Genomic DNA, 17,333 nt, shown 5'->3' on the forward strand with positions numbered 1-17,333 from the left:
ATGCTGCAATGGTACACTATGGCAACATCTACATTTAGAAACTCACACTGCAGCCAGAGGGTACTTTGGGGGCCAGACCTCATCATTTTCCAGCATGGGCAATGGAGAACATTCTCCAATGCGATGAAAAGAGCACAGGACTTGGCATTAGAATGCATAGCTAGAATCTCTTTTCTAACATTTTAACAGTAGATTATACTACTTAGGAATTTCACTAACCGCTTAAAGGCTCACAGGGTTCTTGTGGGGATTTATTGACATAAGACATGTAAAAAAACTATTTTACAACTGGGACAAATGCATACATAAGCCAATATCACTATATCATTCATATTTGTATTACTATGAATGCCCTAAAATTCTCTAGTTATTTCCATTACTGTACGAAAACTGGAGAACATCTTTATACTTGCACAGCTATTTCTCTCTCAGTCTTTGCAAATTCTCTGGCCTTCTTCAATCTTCTCTCCATGTTGCTCTTTACTCCGAGTAAACTATAACTCATTTGGCAGTTTCCCAAAAATGTATGTCTGACTCTCCCTTTCTGGTTTTGCAAAGCGGAATTCTCTTTGCTGTAATACCTACACAGAGTTCCCACCATGCTGCCCGAGAATAGAGAGGGATGGTCTCTTGCTCTTTGTGCTGGACCTGAGGAAATAGGTGGCAATTAACTAATATGCATTCCTCTTCCTCATCTTCCAACCCCCCACACCGTTACCTAATCCATTCTGGAATTCTTTCTCTCTATACCCTATGCAGACTCAGAGTCCCAGTCCAGCACTCTCAGGAAGCTATTGTCAACCTTAGTTGGCTTCCAAAACCTATTTGCTATAAATGTCTTAGTTCTTTATCTAGACAACTACTATCCTTTGTTGGCTTTCCTGCCTGTTCTTAATGTGCAAACACATTCTGCCACCCACAGGGTGGCTAGTGGCTTCTCCACATCCAAATTCTGGCAATTTCTCCAAAGGGAAAGGGAACTCTGGGAGAGGGAAAGAAGTTTTTCTTCATTTTCCAGAAGAGACCTTACCACGTGAGAAAGGAAAATGGCACACCTGGAGCATATTATTCATCTCTTTGTTCAGATTTTTGGCTAATAAATAAAAGTTCTGATTCTTCTTGTTGCTGAGCCATACCGACACGTTCTTCTTAGTGGCTCTCTGAGTGACACCCAAGTGGGTATTGATTGTGGGCTATCGGCCCCTATTCATCTTGCTGATCAATGATGCTAATACATACCTCCAAAATTTTTCCATTTTAAACTCATTATGGTTATAGAACCTGCTGTGAATGTTTGGTGAATAATTTCCATTTTTATTTCCCTTAATTTTTATGTTTTACCCCATATTGTTATTGACTTTCCATACATACTTTCAGGTAAGGCTTTGGTGCAATGCCAGCTTTAGGGTATCTTTTTCCTATAGATCAGTTTCCTAAGACTTATTTCAACATTTGCTCTTCAAAAGGAGAGATCAATTCACACTTCATTAGCATTTAGAAACTGAAAAATTTGTAATATTTTGGTATGAAAACACATTTTCAAAAAGTCACAAAAGCTGGAGGAAAAAAAATACTGAAAGATACCAAGGGAAAAACATGAGATACTAAATAGAGCCTTCTCCTGTGCTATGTGTGTTAATGAACACCGCTCTTTTCTCTTGACCCTAGAGTCTCTTCTCAGCATGTTGGCATCTATTTGGAATATCCATATGCTGTAAATTACAATTTTATAGCACCCTCTCAATGCACTCAGTTTATGTTGCATGATGATTAACTAAAATAATTACAAGAGGGACCAAAAGCATGAATGGCGGTATGAGAGGGGCTGGAAGCAGAGGGAGGTGGTTGAGACCAAAACTGAACACAGATTAAGATGACCAGTTTCAAGCATGAGGAAATGATCCTTGGAAAGGGACCCAGAGGAAAGTTCATGATTTAAATATGTAATTGCACAGAGGAAAAACCAGCTAAAAGTGTGTGCCTATATTTTGGATAACTTACAAATAAAGAGATCAGGAGGAAACTCATATGTATGGAGTGTCTAAAATGCATCTGGAGGGGTGCCTGGGTGGCTCAGTCAGGTAAGCATCCAACTCTTGGTTTCAGCTTAAGTCATAATCTCATGTTCATGAGCTCGAGTGCTGTACCTGGCTCTGTGCTGGCTGTGTGGAGCCTGCTTGGGATTCTCTGTCTCTGTCTCTGTCTCTCTCTTTCTCTTTCTGCCCTTCTCCCACTTACTCTCTTTTTCTCAAAATAAATAAATAAACAAACAAACAAACAAACTTAAAAAAAATTCATCTGGCCTTGTACTAGGCACATTGTATATATATCCTCTTACAGAATCATGAAGGAAGGCTTCCATACCAAATCTGACAGTTTACAGATCCCAGTTTCCAGTGGAACCCAGGATTACAACCAGGCGCTTAAAGGGGGGAGTGGTCAGTGCTCTGAATCCCAGGTCCACTTGTTCCCTTTGGTACAGTTTCCTAAGGTGCCCAGCACCTGGAAGTTTTCCACATTCCCAGGCCCTAAATCATTCCATCCACCCCACTCACGTTTTGATATAAATCTCCTCCTACCTAACTGCAGCCTGGAAGGAATCTGATAAATCCATCATTGTAATTGCTGACAATTACTTATATCACTTATCCTTCCCAGGGCTATTGGATTTTCACAGGGAGAATCCCCACAAGGCACTCTCTGAACACAGAACTTTAAGCTTATATGATAGGAAGAGATATGTCAAGAATTATTTAGGGTCAGATAGTCTCTTACAGTACCTCTGAAATGACATTAAGAAGGTTGCCAGAAACTTTGCCCAATTTTAGGATTAGCTAAAAGGCAGGGCGATATGGCAGAAAGATTATAGGCCTCAGATCCAGACGGTACTGCCTCTACCAGCTACTCTCTACATGAATTTAGGTGAGTTTTTTAGTTTCTCTGACACTCAGTTTCTCATCTGTAAAAGAGGATAATGATATGCCTATAGCAATGAGGATTAAATGATTTGATGTTCCATTTTAGCACAACATATGCTTTCCTAAAATTTCTCATTCTGTAAAATCATATACTGAAAGATAACAGGGCTTATGAGAGAGAGAGACAGAGAAGAAAAAAAAAAAAAACCCAAGATTGTGGGCATACTGCATAGCAGCCAAGCTGAGGGCCTTTTTCTTTCCTGCTGCAGACTTTAATCTTACCCTGCGATTCTGATTATCCCTTGCCTAGAAAAAAACATTCATGTGAACGAACATCAGTTTGTTTGTATGCCTGGAAAACTGCACTTTAAACTGACATCATTCTCTACCAATCATATGTGAGCTAACTGATGTTATAAAGGCAGCTGTTGCAGAACAGACAGCGTAAAAAATGATATGGAGGAAAATATACATATTAGTTAGGTTTAATTTTTCTTTGCTTCTTGGTTCTTTGGAAGCCATAAAGATTCGATACCAGAAAGAAAATTCTTTTTTTTTGTTTTGTTTCAAGAGACATATTAGCAGGAGTATAAGTTAGCCTGAGAAGAGGGGATACATGAGGAGGATTTGGTACTCTTCAAATATTAAGCTCTTATTAAAATATTACACAACCAGGGGTGCCTGGGTGGTTCAGTCAATTAAGAGTCTGACTCTTGGGGCATCTGGGTGGCTCAGTCGGTTGAGCGTCCGACTTCAGCTCAGGTCATGATCTCAAGGTCTGTGAGTTCAAGCCCCGCATCGGGCTCTGTGCTGTCAGTTCAGAGCCTGGAGCCTGCTTCAGATTTTGTGTCTCCCTCTCTCTCTGCCCCTCCCCTGCTCATGCTCTGTCTCTCTCTCTGTCAAAAATAAATAAACATTAAAAAATTAAAAAAAAAAAAAGAGTCTGACTCTTGATCTCAGCTCAGGTATTGATCTCATGGTTTGTGGGATCGAGCCCCACATCAGGCTTTGCGCCGACAGTGTGGAAACTGCTTGGGATTCTCTCTCTCTCTCTCTCTCTCTCTCTCTCTCTCTCTCTTTCTCTCTCTCTTTCTCTCTCTCTCTCCCCCTCTATCTCTCTGCCCCTCCTCTGCTCACTTTCTCCCTCTCTCTCAAAATAAATAAGTAAGCCTTTAAAAAAGCATATTACACAACCAGCATGGCCTTCCAACCAATCAATGAGAAAGATGCTGGTCTGGTGTTAGCACTGCCAGAGAGGGTCCTGCCACCCAGGTGTCATCCTTCCAGTTTCCTGGGCTTGTACACATCCTGAGGGAAGGGCTGGGGTGATAGCTGGGTAGGGGGGATCCACTGGAAGAATACAGGATTGTGGGTTTACCAGTAAGTTTTCAATGTTTTATGACATAACATCCAACTGAGATTAGCCCTATCTTCTTATCTATTAAGTCATATCTATTCTCCTGACACCTGGAAACCATGGAACCAAAGGGACCAGAGTTGCCATCTGTCTACTCGGAGAGGGTCCCACGGTTATCTGAACCCAATACAGAACAGATGGCTTTACCTTCCAGGAGCATCCCCTTTCTCATCAAACCACACTTCCTCTCCAGACACACCAATGAATGTGGACTTGATGAGGAAGTCCAGGAGTTTGCTACCGTCGATGGGCTTCATGGCATCACAGAGGCCCACGTGGCCCGGGCAGAGGGCATGGTGCATGTTCTGTAACCCGTGAGCCATGGCGTAGATGGCGTTGATGACAAACCCCATCTTACTGTCCTGGACGTAGTTTTCTTCTAAGCTTTCATTGCCTGCAACACAAAAACAGACTGCTACCAAGGTTGCAATAATGAGGTCTCGGAACGCATGTTTCATTCTCAAATGCTTTTCAGGGCTCTCAGAGGAAGGAAAAGCCAAGTCCACTTGTACAAGCCTTGTACTTGTGACTAGCACTAATTCTAGCTGCAAATAGCTTATTCAATTTTATTTTCTGAATTCAATAATGGTTTTATAACATATGACACAAACTCCATACAGGTGAAAATAAAGAACTTTCAAATATTGCAAGGAAATCCTTCAGGAGCAATGAAAATAACTCTTATTCTCTCTTGGCTCACAGAAACTTATATTAAAAGTCTCCCTAGATCACGGTACTGAAAAAGCATTTTTAATATCTTCTATGACAATGCACAATCTATAATAACTCAGTTTGCGCATTACCTAAGCCCTGATATTTTCTTTTGATGATTCGACTAATTTTTTTATATCTAGGGCCACAAGAATCCAGAGTAAGAACTAGATAGTATAAATATCTCCTTATATATAGTTGACAGTATAGAAATATTTGAATCAGATTTGCTGATTATTGGAAACCGAGGTAAATTGTTTCTTGATGGAAAAGTCATACTAGACATTTACTTTTAACATTTAACATTTACCTGTGAATTTCAAAAACCCTACAATCATTTTCACCCGTGTAACAAGTAATCTAAAGTTTCCCAATTGCCAAACAAGTTGCACAAGAACAGTATCAACTTAGATATGAGCTCCATATCAGAAGTGTAAATTTGAGGACTTATGTATGGATGAGAAATTCAGAAACCAACTGGATTTGTTGAAAAAAAAAATAACAGGTTTGTAAAACAAAATCGATTTGAAACACATCACTGGCATAATTGAGAGATGGTGCATTTAGTTCCAGAAACTTGCTTTTGTCTACGGTGGGCTTTTCCTCCCCTCCCCCCACCCGGACTGATTGTTTCTGGGGGGTGGGAGGCCTATGGTGTGTGTTCTAGGTGCCAGAAGGTGGGAAAGGTGGTGAGTTTAGCTACTGATGGGACTGAGAACAGCACAAGGCCCCTTGCACCCCAGCCAGATGACCTCTTTGTTCCAGCCTAGATAGGCCACTGGACACTAAAGTTCCAGCCCGAGAGCAGCAGAGAAGTTAAAGAAGGTTGGAATGCTTATAAGAGAAGGTCAAGAGTCTTGATACTGATGTTGAGCTTGAGATGAAATAAGACATTTCTAAAAGTTATTTTTAAAAGCTTAACTGTTGGGTGGACCAGTTGGTTGAGCACCTGACTCTTGATTTCCGCTCAGGTCATGATCCCAGGTCATGAATCCAGCCCCGTGTCAGGCTCCATGCTGAGCATAGAGCCTGCTTAGGATCTTCTCTCCCTCCCTCTCTCTCTCTCTTTCTCTCTCCCCTCCCCCCACCCCTCTCTACTCTCTCTTTCTCTCAAAAATAAATAAATAAACTTTAAAAAAAAAGCTTAACTACTTAGATATAGTTGAAAATGTGAAAAAGATACAGGACTTGTATCTACCCTAAGCATAAGATACAAAATACTGGGGCCAGGCTGAAGAGGGGAAACATTCAATTTTACCTCATCTTCCAATGTTGCTTAATAGGAAATTATTAAAAATGTGATTTATTAAAGTAATATTTTCTCATTTGAAAGGATATTTTCTGAGAGGAAATAAAGAGTATGACAGGCAGAAAGTGCTTTGAAATCAAACTACACAGAACAACTATAGAAAGTTATGTACAGCAGAAAGCAAACATCCTTGCAAAAACTGCTAAGTCATTAAAACAGGGTGACTTATGTCTGTTACCCAGAACCCTTGGCTCTTACTGTCAATTTCCTTTCCTTCTCTTTTATATTAGGGTATAAAGGAGATAAATTAATGTCATCTGTCTGGTGAGATTTATTTATTTATTTATTTATTTATTTATTTATATGTTTATTTTTGGTAGAGACAGACAGAGTATGAGTGGGGGAGAGGCAGAGAGAGAGGGAGACACAGAATCCAAAGTAGGCTCCAGGCTCTGAGCTGTCTGCACAGAGCCTGACATGGGGCTTGAACTCACAAACCATGAGATCACGATCTGAGCCAAATTTGGATGCTTCACCTACTGAGCCACCTAGGTGTCTCTGTCTGGTGAGTTTTAAACAAGGCTTTAAACACTGTTTGAAACTTCCAAGTGCTAGAGCTATATGTTAAAGCTACTAGAATTAGATATGTTACCAGGAAGTGAAGAAAGAAAGAAAAAAAAACAGACAAAAACTGAGAGGCAAAATTAACCTTCACTGCAGCAGCCACTTAAAGGGTCCTAGTTAATACTAAAACCACCTGCTTCAAGTGGCAGTTATTAAAGTCAACCCAGGAGCAAAGTACAGAAAAATATGAGAATAAACCCCTGGTGTTCTTCATGGAAAATTCTCTTATCAGGGGCAAGCCTTATGACCACTGAGTTTGTTGTTTTTGTTTGGTAACTGCCATTAAAGATTTATTATATATTTTTAAAATTATGTCGGTGTCCCTAGTACAAATTTTTTAAGCCATGGTTTGTCTAGTGGACATATTATATCTAAGCATTGAGGCTGTAACTGTTCTTGGATTTCTTGAAAATCAGTAGTTTCCTTTTGAACCTTATTTAGGGTGATCATATAAGTTATTGTCCAAACTGGGTCACTTTTGAGAGTGAAGCAATATTATTCTGGAAGCACCGGTGCAAACAAGACAGACTGGTCAAACGGTGACACATTTCTTGAGCCATGCTAGCCTCTAACTGTAGCTATTCACTGATGTTATTATGGGTAATGTATTACATATATAAAATACATGTATATATACATACTATATAATAAAAAATCAGTAGACTATTGTCAGTTTTAACTAATTTTAAATTTATCTAATGTTAATGGGAAATATACACCTTAATACTAGCTGCTATTTATTGGATTGTTTATAAGTGCTCAAATAACGAGTTCATGATAATCCCGCCAAATAGACATTAATCTCACCATTTACAAGTGAGGAAAGAGCAGAGGTATCCAAATGCCCTCCTGATCCTTGTTCTTTCTGTTACACTCTGTGGCAATGTGGTTGCAGATACAGAAATCTGCAGAAAAGGCACTTTTCTGGTGGCTGAGGAGAGGGCATCTGCTGTGCACCAGTATCATTGTCAAGCTGGTTTGAGGCTTCTCCCTAGGATCCTTCTAGATGTGCACAGCTATCTCTCTGACTAGAAGTCCTGACACATAATCTTCTAACGGCAATCTATAACGAAGAAGCCCATCCTGGTAATATTTATCATACAGAGAGCCGGGAGGCTAGTAGGCACATGTTTTCAGGAAATGTTTGTAATTCACACCCCTTTCCAAAATAAACACCAACAGCTTGTGTGTTTTGTGTGAATCTGAAGCAAGCACATGCACTTCCATACCCTGAAAGTCCACTGGCTCTGCAGATGAAGGAGGTACCACCATCAGGAAGAACTCTCTCTCTAGCTACTACCCCAGCTCAGTATGAACTAGCATTTGGGAAGGTGCAACATTAGAGTCCGAAAATTGGCCTTTACAGGACCATTTTCTTTGCCATAGCAACTGTCTCAGGTAATGTTGCAAGGATCTATTACTGAACAAACAGAATATGTAACAGGTTTTCCCGTTTCCCCCAAATCCTATATTTTCACGACCAGTGAATAGAGAATCCAAACTAATAATATTGTCACTTGGTGGGAAGGTGAAAACACGGTGGTTCCCTGGGGTTTAGTCCCTTTTCATAACACTAGTCTCAGAGTTTTTAGTGAGAAGGGGATTTTATGATTCATTTTTTCTGCTGTGTGCTAACTGTTACAGACCACTAGGGTATCATTAAATCATTACCTTTTCTAATATGCTAAATGGAAGAAAATAATTGTAGTTGCCTGTGTTTATTTACCTTCAAAAGAATACCTGTCTAACTACTTGAGTGGATTGTGCAAATAGCTGTCTTGATTCTAAGCAGTAATCTTGTTCCTATTGCTACAGTGCAATAAGGGCTACAAATTGCTTCCTGAGTGAGGCAGCACACAGGGCCTCCACGGGGGTAGCAACTGACTGTGTAGCTTCTGAAAACACGGTGGTCGGGACAAGGGTTGGCGATTCTGTCTGCTGCCAGGTAGGATGGCTACTCTGTAGAGCGGTGTAACAGAAAGACCTCTGCACCAGGCACATGAGCACCTGGAACCCACAGGCGGGTCTGCTAGAACACGTTAACAGTACATTTCCCACAAGCCATGGAACTTAGATAAGGGTCTAGACCTCCTTGGGTCTCTGTTTTCCAATAAAAAAAAAAAATGCCACAAGTGTATCAGATTATCTTTCGAAGATCCCTTGCCCGTCTGAAGTTTCTATGCTTTGCTTTTCCAATTCTACATTTACTGGTACTTGGCAAAGCCATTCGCATAGCTTATCTTTTTTTACTCTTTACACAACTGTATGAGATAAGTTTATTATCACTGGCTTACACATAGGAACACTAAAGTTAAGTCACAGTTGGGGAGAAACGTCTCTCTTCCCCTTCAGTTAATGCTTCTGTTGAAGAAACTCCCTATTAAGTATCACCTCAGATTTTTGACTCACCTAATGGGAAGAGAAGAGTGATTCATTTTATTGATGTACTGAGAACAAGAAACTGGACATGCTCAACTCCTCCCTTTGCTCTCTCCCTTGGAGCCAATGACCCGTCAGTACTCAAAGGTTCTGGTTAGTCACAGGCCTTGGGAAGATGTGGCTTGTCATTGTGCAGTCCTGTAGTTGGATAGACGGGTTAATCGCTCTAGTTCCAGGACCAAGTAGTGACAAGTCTATCTTGGCCACATATCTAATCTATGCCCCTAATCCATTTGGGTTGTCTGCTCTTCAGTTAGTTTTTTTTTTTTTTTTTCTTAAATTAAAAAGAAAAAAATTAATTGAGGTATGTATAACTCACATATGGTAAACCACAGAAATCTTTACTGATCAATAAATGTTCATGGAAGTCCATACCCATGTGACTGCTGCCCAGATCATGACTTAGAGCATATTTAGAAGGCTTTCATTTATTTAGAGTTTCCTAAATTCATCCCAGCAACGTTTTGTAATTTTTCCATAGGCGGAACCTAGGTATTTCATTTTTATTATACTGCAATGATCGGTAAATTTGGAAGTTTTTTTGAAGTTATTTATTGCCAGTGTGTAAAAACACTCTTGGTGGTTGCATTTTGGTCTTGTATCCTTCAAGCTTGCCAAATTAATTTATTAATTCTAATTTTTAATAAAGTTTTTGAGTTTTCTAGTTATACAGTCACATTATTAATAAAACATATTTTATCCTCATCTGTTTTGCTTCTGAGTCTACTTCTTAGTCGACTCAAATCTGGGAAAGAAGTACATTGTTCCACAGAAATCCCAGGGTCCTAAACTTAAGGTCGCATAGCTAGTTAAGTACAGAGACAGTGGCCTCCAGAGCTGGACCTGGTCCCTGCTCAATAGCACTATGCATGCAAGTATCAGCTTTATCTAACTGCTGGAGAAGTCCCATGACAGACGAGACATTTGTTAGCAAAAACAATCAGCTTGATTTTTTTTTCTGAGTTTTTAAATTTTTTTTTAATGTTTATTTATTCTTGAGAGAGACAGAGACAGAGCATGAGCAGGGGAGGAGCAGAGCAAGAGAGGGACCCAAAATCCGAAGCAGGCTCCAGGCTCTGAGCTGTCAGCACAGAGCCCGATGCAGGGCTTGAACTCACGAACTGGGAGATCGTGACCTGAGCCGAAGGCGGAAACTCAACCCACTGAGCCACACATGTGCCCCACCAAAGTGGGACTCTTAACTGACTGAGCTACCCAGGTGCCCCTTCTGAGTTTTTAATAATGCTGTCTCAGATTGAATGCCCAAAGTGAAAAGATAAAGAAAATAGATCGAGAGAATGTTTAGCTCCAATAGAGTACTTTCGTTGTGGCTGTTCTATTTCATTAGAACCCCACCACTATGCATAAATCTAGTCATGTTGCCTTTTCAAATATAGACCCTCAGCATTAACTTCAAATTAAAAAGAAACAAAGAAAGTATTCTTCTATATCATCACAAAACAAGGAAGCATTTTGGGAAACAGTGGTAAACATAACTTTCCTGGAGAAAATATTCTTCAGATTTCTTGGTATTTGTAGCTCTGCATTGCCTCTCTATCTGAAAGCATTATATACTCAATACATGATTGGATAAAATCTCAATTCAGATCAAAATAGAAAGGGCTGTGTTATTGTATACTGATAACATATCAAACAAAGAAAATAAAATTCATATTCCTTTAAATGACCCAAATGTTAGATTAATTGAAGGAAGATTAATCAGGTCATTTTAAAAATAATGACCTCAAAGGAGTAACGTGCCCTCAATTTTTCTCGAAGACCTGAGCTGCTAAATTTTCTTTATCCTTTTCCAGAGAGCACTGGTGATGAGATTCACAACTGTCCAAGCTTGTTCATGTTCATGTCTAGGATCTGTGAATTTTTGTTTCCTCTGACTCTATATTTTCCACTTTTCCCTAAAAAGTTTTGTCTGTTCACACCACAGAAAAAAATATTTTCTGCTCAGTTTATTAAAACGTAAATTAACTCCTATGTAGGATGGAAGAGAAGAAAGGAAGCTTCGTTTAATCGAGCATATGTTATTATCACTGTTGTTATTAGTTGAATTTCTATTGCTTAAAACCCCCTGGTTTTAACATATGTGAGCAGTACAGACATTTTTCTAAATACACCATCACAATCTATTGTTAAGAAAGAAACCCTCCACTTACCTGACACATGAACTGTAGGCTCCCTGCAAATTAATGATAATATATATCAAGCCCTTAATTCCCCCAAAACACAATTGCATTTTAGCTAGTTCTTATTTCAAATAATTGTGGTGCATATGAAAAACAAATGAGAACAATTGCTGCTGTGTTTAAGTGATGCTGAGGACCAGTCAGTAACATTTAGTTGGACCACAGGGATAGTTCAGAGAAAATGAGGGCAGCTTGCCATGTGCCTTTGCCTTTATTATTGATCTGGCAAAAAACACTGTCGTGGAGTTATAAACCACTCCCCCTGGAGTAACTAATCTTTGCAGGTCTGCAGTAAGCATTTGGCCGGTAATCAGAGAGATAAAGTGTGTTACAGAAGCTGGCTGCTTTAACCACCGTGGGAAGTTAGAGTGTGGTTAAAATTCATCAGGAACCAACTCTCTCCTCAGCAACCTGCTGGGTCAGAATCCTTGCCTATTCCTCTCGGCCTCTATCAAACTTGAAGAAGGCATATCTATGTTCATAGCACCACTTCTACTTTTTTATGGGTGATGGGAAACATGCTTTCTTTTACATATGTAAGGGAGTTCCATGATCTAATGGTATTCTGGCCTGTTTTGAGTTCCTTTCAATGGTCTGTCCTTTTAAAGTACCTCTAGCTTTGACTGTTAAAAACTGAGAACAAACTGAGGGTTGATGGGGGGTGGGAGGGAGGGGAGGGTGGGTGATGGGTATTGAGGAGGGTACCTTTTGGGATGAGCACTGGGTGTTGTATGGAAACCAATTTGACAATAAATTTCATATATTAATAAAAAAAATAAAAATAAAATAAAAATTAGAAAAAAAAATAAAAAAAAAATAAAGTACCTCTAGCTTTGTGTTGCAGTGTTTGGATTAAACTAATATGTTAGGGTGGATTTTGCAAAAATACAAGAGCTATTTGTGAATATTCCACTGACCTCTGACTTATTTAATTAGGGCCTAACATAGCATTGTCCGTTAGCCAATATTGAGTCTTATTTATTATAAAAACAAAACCATAAAATTGTATGACATTAGCATTTTAATTCTACTTTTATAATTGACTTCTTATTAATATAATACAGTATCTATAAATGGACAAAATACCGTACATAAAAATGTACACTTTGGGACATATTAAAGAATTTCATATTCTTCAGCCTTTTCCTTGAAATTCATATCCCAAGTGGATAAGTTGGGAGCCTGGAATAGAAGCCTATCATGTTCTAAACAGACTCTGGGGTTTAAATATAGGTCATAAGGCTTATTACCCTACCTGTACCACCTAAGAATGAAATATACTATGGATTTTAATCCAGGGTTCACCTTCCCAGGTCACTATTACTGGATATTTTATGTTGATATTTTAAGTAGACAACAGTCTGTGTAGATAACAACACTATCTGTCCCAAAGTTGCAATTATTGGGATTTCTTGAGTGGCATATTGCTTTTTATGTAGTGTCTCCCAAGAGAATTTCTTAAAAGAATTGAATTTGGAATTCCTAAGGCCCCAGTAAGAACTCATGGCTAGTGAGACTTTAGTCAATATGTGTCACAGAAATTAGAAGAGCAGTTTCTAAGATTAATGTTGTTGAGAGCACACAGGAAAAGAATTCTTAGCAGAGTCTGTTACTAAAACCAATACAGGGTACAGACTTTATGCAAATTTTCTTGGATGTCAACTGCTCTGCTCAGGTTATGAAGGGCATATTTATAGAAACAAGAATGCCAAATATAGATTCTATAAGAAGGACCTCCTTGAGAGGCCGCAGGGCTGATCTGAATCTATTAAAATTATATTCAGAAATGGAATATAAGCACTATACTCATTGGCCAAATTGTTTCTCATGGAGCATAAGTTAACAATTCTGAAATAGCTGTACATGTACCAAGGTTGAACAAATAAACAAGTGTATGGCAGAAGCCAATTTTATCACAGTTGGAGTCAGAGGTTATAGATAAGCCTCTGTATAAATAAACCATGTGGTACCAGAATCATACTGAAGGCATCAGGATGAATTTAAGTTTAGCTTAATATAGATGTTGATAAGTTTATATAGAAAAAATTATACATATATATTTAAGTGTGGACTGGTGTACATATATTTCCCAGCTCAGTGGGCTGAAACATTAAGACCCCAATAGCAACAAGATACCCAGTGCTTGGTTTCTAATACCAGATCTTGGTTTCTAATACCATTCTCTAATAAAAGGAATAAGGACTCTTTTGGAGAAATAAACAATTGTAGGGCTGGGGCAGGAAATATACAAGATGAGCCTAGAGCATATTGTAGTACCGTAAAGTAAGGAAGTACTTAAAAAACAAAATAAGACACATATATGTCAGAGGGATACTAGAGCCAACTGAAAGACCACCCAAATGTCTTTCCCAGAGCTAAACCATTTAAGCAACAAAATAAATAATATAGTATTGAATTATAACCCAAAGTATAAAATATACTCAGAAGTCTGTGCTCTGGGCTTCTGGGTGGCTCAGTCGGTAGAGCCTCCGACTTCAGCTCAGGTCAAGATCTCATAGTTGACTTCAGGCCCCGCATTGGGCTCTGTGCTGACAGCTGAAGCCTGCTTCAGATTCTGTCTCCCTCTCTTTCTGCCCCTCCCCACTTGTGTTCTCTCTCTCTTTCTCTCTCTCTCAAAAATAAATAAACATTAAAAAAAGAAGTCCCTGCTCATATACATAAATTATTAAATTTAAAAAAATAAATGGGGGAGAAGAATTCTAAAAAATTTATACCCTGCCCTTAAGAAGGTGGAGAATAACTTCACATCTTTTAAGTGTGGTATACACTTAATGAATTGGTTTCAAAGAGTACAGCATTAAAAGGGGTATAAAAAGAGAGACGTGGTAAACACTTCCTTAACCAGATGATCAATGTTAACATCATTGGTAATAAATTGATAGATAGAGTGTAATCTTTTTTTTTAATATTTATTTTTGAGAGAGAAAGACAGAGGGGGGGGGTGGGGCAGGCAGAGAGAAAGGGAGACACAGAATCTGAAGCAGTCTGTAGACTCTGATATGTTAGCACAGAGCCTGACATGGGGGTCAAACACATGAACCGTGAGATCATGACCTGAGCCAAAGTTGGATGCTTAACCAACTGAGTCACCCAGGCAACCCCCCACCCCCGCGTAAGGTTTACTTCTTATTATGTTGTATGAAGAAAGACACATCACCTCTGTGGTCTTCCTCCCCAAACTCATAATTCCAGTCTGACTATGAGAAATACATCAACCAAACTCAGCTTTAGGAACACTCTACAAAATACCTGACTAGAACTAAATACTGTCAAGGTCATCGAAAACAAGAGATCTTCAATAATTGTCACAACTGAGAGGAGTCTAAGGAGACAAGATAAAAGAATATAATGTTATATCCTGGATGGGATGTTGGAGCAAAAAAAAGAAAACTGGTGAAATATGGAAAAATACGGAGTTTAGTTAATAATGCTGTGCCAATGTTGGCTCATTAATTTGGGCAAAAGTAACATAGCGCTATGAAATTTCACAACAGTAGAAACTGAATGTAGTGTGTATAAGAACTCCCTGATATAAATTCTCAACTTTTCTTTAAAACTTTTCTAAACTAAAAATTTTATTTGTTTTTAAAAATGTGCAAGAATTAGCACCAAACCTCATCTGGCACCAGATACAAAGAGATAACATGATCAAATGCTTGCTATGTGACAGGAACTTAATCAGGTGCTCTCTATATATTATCTTATCCATCTCACAATGACTTATGAAATTGGTGATATTACTATGTCCAGCTTACTAACAGAAAATCCAGGCACTGGTGGGTCGAATGACTTGTCCAAGATCATACAGCTGGATAATGGTGGTGACTAGCCTGACACTCAACTGGTATGATTCCAGAGTTCTTGCTCTTAAGTGTTAGGTTTCTCTGTCTCTTGCTTCGATGTAATCCAAGAGGGATATTGTACTCAGCAGGCTCATGGAAAGATGTGGCATTGCCACCACATTGATAAATGCTTGTGTGTGCAAAATAAAATTTGCCCTTGACTGTAGATTATGTAATCTATAAAGAGAACTTCCACATATTTCATCACACGGTGAGGTCACCGTGATTTATTTCACATGGAACATGTTGATATAGAGGCAGAATGTTTTGCAAGGCCCTTTCATATAGATGTTCCATAAATTTACTACATAAAGTTAAAGACAACAGACAAAAATTGTTTGATAAGAAACACAGCACTAAAAATCAAGATTCTAGATTCTATGACCTTCAGACTGACCTAGTCACAAGAAACTATTAACTAATTTCCCAAGGTTTTATCTGAGTTCCCAGACTATTCCAGGGTCAATCCTTCTGGACACAATTGTTGTCCATGCACTTAGCTGGCAGTGTACTTAGCCATAGAGGTTAACTTAAAAATCTAATTAAACAAGTGGCTCTTGAAGCAGGCATATCATCTTGGTTGGTAACAACAGTTTGGAAGTCACAGGATACGAACAAACTTAGAGGAAGCTCTACTGTACCACAACGAACTCTCTCAAGCAGCATGCATGCTCTGTGCCTGTAGTTAACCTAGACTGCTAACCTAGACTACTGAGGTCAGGTGTTTGCAAACTGACCTTGCTCAAGCTTATCAAAACACACTCATCAAAAATGCATTGGAGGAACATATGGAATGTAGCACTGCTGGGCCAGTATTTCTGTTGACTGTGGGACTTTTTTAGTGCTTTATGGGAATTTTGCTTTCTAGGATGCCAGGTGCTACACCAGTTTTGGATGATGCCTCAATCATGGGATTCAGTTCTACTGAAGTAATTGGGCAACATATCAAGATTTTTCCCTCATGACTTCTAGTTATTCTTAGATAAGGGTATATTAAACAAACACAAATGTGGTCAAGATGATTCTTTGTCTATACTTATTCCTTGCTCATTTTTGTACCCAAAGTGGACTTTTTCTTGTGTAACAAAGCCAATTATTTTCAATTAGGACTTGGAATGAGATGAAGTATATGTGCCTCACCACCCCTTAATGAATCTATTTGATTCTCAAAACCATATAAAAAAGTGTCCAAATCTAGAGACAAGGAGGAGCACACTAACCACTAAGGTTCAAAATTGAGATAGCAGAAATAATGGACAGCATTAGTCATTACCAAGGCTAGATTGAAGTAATGAGCAATGGATACCTGAACCTCATCATAAAGGTAGGAGAAGTCTAGGCTGAAATACTAGATTTATACTGAAGCTCATGTAATTTGACAATAATCCAGGATTTAGGTGTAAAATTGAGCGATAGTAGAACTCTTTCTCACTGTGTGTGTATTTGTGTGTGTGTGTGTGTGTGTGTGCGTGCACATGCACGCACACATATTCCCTTGTATGTTCTTGCACATGCATTGGGTTAAATAGCTACATGAGTGCATTCAAAGTATTGTACTTTTTTGAGGCCTGATATTCTGCAATATTCTTCAAATGAACTCAGCATAAAAAGAGGAAGCCTTCTTTTCCTTAACCCAAGGCTCACTGTGTTGTCACAGTACTCTGGGTGAGATTAAAAATATGCCATTAGTCCCCCTTTGCTGATTTCTTTCATAGCTAGAAACAAAAAGGCAGAAGTGGAGATTAATTCCATCCTTAACAAGGGATAAGGAAACCAATGTAGGGATTATTTTGGTGAGAAATGAGCACTGGAACCAAGGCTTATACATTCACCCTGTATATGCTCAGAAATATTTGGGAAGGATAAACCAGGGAAGAGATTGATCAGCATGACACTGCCACATTGATCAAA

General features: G+C 38.9%; 1 protein-coding gene across 5 annotated transcripts in view; it reads right to left on the reverse strand.

The window, feature by feature from the left end:
• Positions 1-17,333, reverse strand: part of GRM1 (glutamate metabotropic receptor 1) — a 421,316-nt gene that overhangs the window by 65,951 nt on the left and 338,032 nt on the right. For all 5 annotated transcript variants that reach the window (XM_019425034.2, XM_019425035.2, XM_053904400.1 and 2 more), the window contains exon 5: positions 4,483-4,729. In XM_019425034.2, coding sequence (XP_019280579.1) covers positions 4,483-4,729 — 247 coding nt within the window. The remainder of the gene's footprint in view (positions 1-4,482; positions 4,730-17,333) is intronic.

Source organism: Panthera pardus, unplaced genomic scaffold, assembly GCF_024362965.1.
Source record: "Panthera pardus isolate Hobbes unplaced genomic scaffold, ASM2436296v1 HiC_scaffold_17, whole genome shotgun sequence".
NCBI lineage: Eukaryota > Metazoa > Chordata > Mammalia > Carnivora > Felidae > Panthera > Panthera pardus.